Source organism: Ciona robusta, chromosome 10, assembly GCF_009617815.1.
Source record: "Ciona robusta chromosome 10, ASM961781v2".
In the NCBI taxonomy this organism is placed as follows: domain Eukaryota; kingdom Metazoa; phylum Chordata; class Ascidiacea; order Phlebobranchia; family Cionidae; genus Ciona; species Ciona robusta.
Genome location: NC_143244.1, coordinates 4,221,031 through 4,226,373, shown reverse-complemented (window position 1 = coordinate 4,226,373; position 5,343 = coordinate 4,221,031). Strand labels below are relative to the sequence as shown.

The window sequence follows — 5,343 nt, the reverse complement described above, 5'->3', positions numbered from 1 at the left end:
CTTCTATTCTATGTAAGAAGACGTTTAATGTTATTGACCCAGAATGCAATCTGGCCCATCCTAAATCGCCCGTGACAGCACGAGAACGCTTACTGCTGTAGGACGGATTGATTTATCTGCATTAGAATGAGTTCAGCTGATTATATGATACTATGCAGTTTGATCAGCGGAATTGCACGACAACAATCGTTTTTTTTTTAAGGTAGAATTTGCCCTTGAACCTTACTGAACAGTAGTAACACCGTCAATACATATCTATAATACACCTCCAACTGTTAAAAGTAAGCTTTATAGGTTAGACTGTTCCATTATTAATAGCTGGTTTGTTAAAATATACTTACTAGTCTGCTGCTAAAGTAGATTTACTTGTCTAACGCCTAGGTTTACCATTTTGCTGCATATGCCGCACCAACAATAGCCACACTATTGCACAATGCTATTACCCCAATGTAGGAAATCAATACTCATTACGTGTTAGTGGAGTGATTGCTAATGAATGTCGCAGATGCTTTATGTCTTAATTAAAGATTTAAAAGCGAGACTTTTTAAACTTAAACTAAACTTATGTATGAATGTTAAACATATATATTGGATATTTTGCTTGGAGCATATTTAACACCAAAGCTTTTCTAAAGAAAGTGTTGATTTCTATTCTATGACGTCATAAAGGCGAATGGTGCTTTCCCTAGAAAGATTTTTTTCTATTTAAACACACGTGTGTTGGTAAAAGTGAGTGTTTTACAGCTTGTTTAAATCAAATTAGAAATAGGTCTGTTCACTTTAAGGTTTTATTGTACTATCCGATTCTTGACTATTAAATAACGCTGTTTCGGCATATATGGCAACGTTGAAGTAGCTTTAATTTGCAAACAAACATTTAGACATTTAGTTAAAATTTGTACTACCTGCAATTCCAGTATAAATTACTATTGCGTTGTTGCATTTAATTTCTCATCTCTCAACAGCGTGAATATAGGTATAACACTTAGAGTTTGTTTTACTGCTTGTATAAATTTTAGTGTATATTGGTAATGCGTCTCTTTATAATAATAATAATAACTTTTATTTGTCTCTATGATTACGGTAGCCAAGATTTAGAAATATTTTAAACGAAAAGACAGGATTGTAATTGCTTATCTCTCAACAGGGTGTATATATGTTTAACACTTAGATGATGAACCCTAACATGCACCAGTGTGGCACCAACATGACGTATCCATCTCTTTTTGACTATCCAATGTCCAACATTGCCCCACCCCCTGCTCCCCCACCTTTCATGAACTGCCCACCCAGTAATGGTGCAAATGCATATAGTTACCAATGCTGGAATAACCAGCAATTTGACCATCAAGGGCAGCAGAATTATTTTCAAGCAAACATGATGTCTACGTTTGCCTCAAGTCCTGCCCCACAACAAAACCAACCGTGGAAGCAGAAGCAAAATTTTGGAAACTCGAATAATTTCAACAGAAAGAGAAAAATAAAAGATCCGGTTTTCGTAGATTTTTGTGACGTTTGTGATCGCGGGTTTAAAAGTGAAGAAAAAAAATTGGAACATTACAGTCAGCATGTGAAGGTGCGTTTTGAAGGGAAAATAAGATATTAGCTATATATATATACAAATGTTCCATGAATATTTAGTAATACTTCGTTCAATCCGCAGTGCAAAGAGCCCGGTTGCAAATTTGAAGCTCATTTTAAACTTGTTGAAATTCACAGACGCAATCTTCATGGTCCAAGTACGTGTTGTGTATTATTATGTTTATGCTTTTGTGTGTAATAGTTGGTGTGGGAAGTCTCGAAAGTTGGTAAATAAACAAATTGTTTTTATTACGACGTATGACTTTTGTTATGCTAAAGTAAATCTCTGTTTAAACGTTTGTAAACATTAACTCAATGAGAATTAGAATTGGGTAAAATGGGCTGTATACACAAATGCAGTAATTCATGTATTAAATGTGTTTAATGGGGCCCTGTAGCTTAAATGTAATAGTTATTATCATTATATATATCATGTTTCTTTTTGTTTTTAAAACAACTTAATTTGATTTTACTATTTTTAGCAATACAACGAAAACGTCATCATTTTTTTTGTAAAAAGTTATCATTTTTTAAAGGTCATCTTTTTTGTTCTGTCTTCCAGATGGAAGAAGGATCAAGCTAGAAACACCTGAGGATGTTCAGAAGTGGAGGGAGGAACGGAGGAAGAACTTTCCAACTTCTTCTCGGATGCAAACCAAAGCTCTGGAAGAGAAAACTCTTGCGGAATCAGGAGCTGTGTTACAACCAACATCATTTGGGTTTGTTGTTTTTTTTTATTTAAGGTACAAAGAGATGCATATTTATAGTTGTGTATATATATATATATATATATCTATATATATATATATATATATTATATGTAAAATATGGGCTGCAATTCCCTGCAAATATGCGCTTTAGCATTGCGGTTGCATTAGAAATAAACAGATTTGCCCTCCCCCCAATAAAACCTAATTTGTCTGCCCCTGCATTTAACACTCATTGCTCCAACCCAGTGATCAATAATGGGATCTAAATAGTCAGGCATACAGTACAGATAAACGAAGTAAAGAATTGTTGCTTGTCCAAGAACACATACGCCCACAATGGTAGCAGCGACAAGCCTTGAAACCATTACCTCTGGGTTACAGGCAGGCGTGCTAACCACTTTGCCACAGCGCCGGACGAAAACAATCAATTATAAAGTTGCATACATAATTTTCATAATCGGGCACAAGGTTTATGAATAAGACTAGCATACTATATCGAGTATCTGTTTCAGCAAGTGTCATTAATTTATTTATTTTTTGCAGTAAATTCAAGTCGCGAAACAACAGAAACCGAAGAAAGGAATCACCAGAAGCAAATGCACCTCTTCCTAAAAAGTAAGTCATTTTGTGCACAAGGTGTAAAAAACTCTTTTTAATTGTATTTTTGTTTACTGTCTGTCTGTCTTATATATATTTTACCTAAAATTGTGTCATCCGTCTTATATTCAAATAGAAAAACCGTAACTGGTGAAATATTCCTTTTGAATGCCTTGCTGTAGATAATAACCTATACATATACAATATATTGTCAAAGCATTATAACATTAGAGACTTATATTCGTTACACATTTTACAGTCAAACATAGATAAAACATATAAACTGTAACTGGTTGTTCCTCTGTTATAACTTGGTTGTTAATGTTATCATCCATAACGTTTGTAGGGTTCCTGTTGAAGGTAGTGATAATACCACATTACAAGTTGAAAAAAATGAAACCGATCCAATGAACATGGTATTAGAATCAAATGGTGATAAAGGTAAGCAAATAATATTCTGCAACAACTTTCACACACCCTATCTGTGCAACAAATGAAAATAAATTAAAAAAATAACTGTTCAAGCCTTTGAAATTTAAAAATTAAATTAATACTGTTATGTTTAACTTCACATATTTCTTAATCTTCGTTACCATAATCCGGGAGAAAATAACCTGATTATTATTACAATTAGTATATTACAGCTTAAGTAAAATTTAAATATATATATATATATATATATATATATATATAGTAGGGTGGGCAAAGATGGGACACCTTTAGCACACAATATCCAGAAATCCTGATTGTGTTTTAAACAATTAACAACTGTCTATGAGAGTCATGAGGACATAGTTTCATATTTCTTTGAATGTTCTTTGCTTACTACTAAATGGGACGAGAAAATAGAGTTAAAAGTGTCCCATCTTCCCCCATCTTACTGTATGTATTATTTTTTTTTTTTTACTTATTTTTATTATATATATACTATATATATGTTTTTTTTTAATTTTTTAGAAAAAGACAGTTTAAAAGAAGATCAAGAAGAAGATGCCAAGCTCCTACCTACATCAATGATCACGGAAGAGGGAGGGGGAGCACTTAATCAACTGATGATGGATTATGGGAGTGACTCGGACACAGATGCAGGACCAGCATCAGCAGACACATCTTCCCAACAAGATACCGCAGCAAAACCAGAAATCTCGAAACCTCAAGTGTAAGTTGTAAGCTGTAGTATAATTATACCAAATAGAGCTTTGATGGCAAATTCTTATTTCGCAGACTAATGAATGTAACTTACTTTTATCCTGGCCGGAAAATGGTGGTTGTTAGAACACAGGCATTGCGTTTTTGAGGTTAGAACACAGGCAGTCCGTTTTTCATTTCGTTTTTTGGGGGAGTTAAAACACAGTTATTTCGTTTTTGTTGTTTTATACACCTACTGCCAATTTCGGAGTTACCATGTATGTTACTTTGGTATATGGCTGAGTTTAAATAGAAGAATCTAACTGGATCACATTTTTATCATTTAGTTAAAACGCTCCGGACTTAACATTTTTTAGATTCAATTATGTTTTGTTTTTTTTGTAAAACATTCATTTAGGCCATTACAAACTGACAAACTTTGTTTTAGGAATCTACCTTCACCAGTTAGAACTCCAAATCAAAATGTGACGAAAAAGCAAAATCGATATAATCAGAAAAAAAGACCATTCCCGTCAAAAACTCGTTACAAGTCTCGCTTGTCAAGGCCTTCACTTCTTCGCATGGTATGTTTTGTATTTACATTACTTTAGTATTTAAATAATTGGAAAATCTCTGGTGTTTGGTGTAAAATAGCCAAATGAAACATAGGAACAACATAATGAACACATCATATGTAATGTCTCATTTTGCCATCATAATTTAAGATGTGTAGTCCTTGTAATAAATCTGTTGAGAGTTTCTCTTTCCTAAGCCCTCGTTTTAGAGGTTTTAGCAAAATTTGGATGAAGTAGATTAGAAAGTGTTTTTAATTCACAGTGGAAATATTTTTTATACCAACTAATCTATTTGTATTAAAATTTAAAAAACAAAAGGTTTGCAACCTTATGAAATCATTTGAACTTGCATTATTATATATAATGCCATTGATTAATTATAACCTTCTTGCCATAATTACAACCTTAATTTTTTACAGCTACTCGAGCCTGAAATACGAACTGAGAGAAATGAGATCCTTCAGTGTGTGCGTTATATCGTCAAAAACAATTTTTTCGATAAGCAAACAAGTGCAAACTGATTTTTTCATTTTAGTTTTTTTTAAACTGCAATAAACTGCCATTCAAATAATTCAGTTGCATTTCTTCCGAAAAAAGTTCTTCAAAACTTGAGAATATTCACAGTAATTCATTTTTATTATACATGAATACTATCCAGATATATAGGCCATCTTAATGTACAGTTAAGATGCAAATTTTATTAGAGACATTGCACTTAGCATTAAATCTGCTGTGACCAGCATTTGGAATAG

The 5,343-nt window shown here is 33.0% G+C and overlaps 1 protein-coding gene across 2 annotated transcripts; it reads left to right on the top strand.

Annotated features, from left to right (window-relative positions):
- Positions 1-1,124: 1,124 nt before the first annotated feature.
- LOC149729700 (FMR1-interacting protein NUFIP1-like) lies at positions 1,125-5,160 on the top strand. 2 transcript variants are annotated; one of them, XM_089886428.1, is made up of 8 exons: positions 1,125-1,576; positions 1,664-1,739; positions 2,144-2,300; positions 2,835-2,906; positions 3,235-3,329; positions 3,846-4,047; positions 4,113-4,186; positions 4,465-4,597. In XM_089886428.1, exons 1-7 carry the CDS (start codon positions 1,172-1,174, stop codon positions 4,183-4,185), a joined length of 1,080 nt encoding a protein of 359 aa, XP_089742554.1. In that variant the 5' UTR covers positions 1,125-1,171; the 3' UTR covers position 4,186; positions 4,465-4,597. The 2 variants fall into 2 exon arrangements, with proteins under 2 accessions (XP_089742554.1, XP_089742553.1); XM_089886427.1 differs by lacking the exon at positions 4,113-4,186 and adding an exon at positions 5,011-5,160 and having other exon boundaries at positions 1,127-1,576; positions 4,465-4,600.
- Positions 5,161-5,343: the final 183 nt, after the last annotated feature.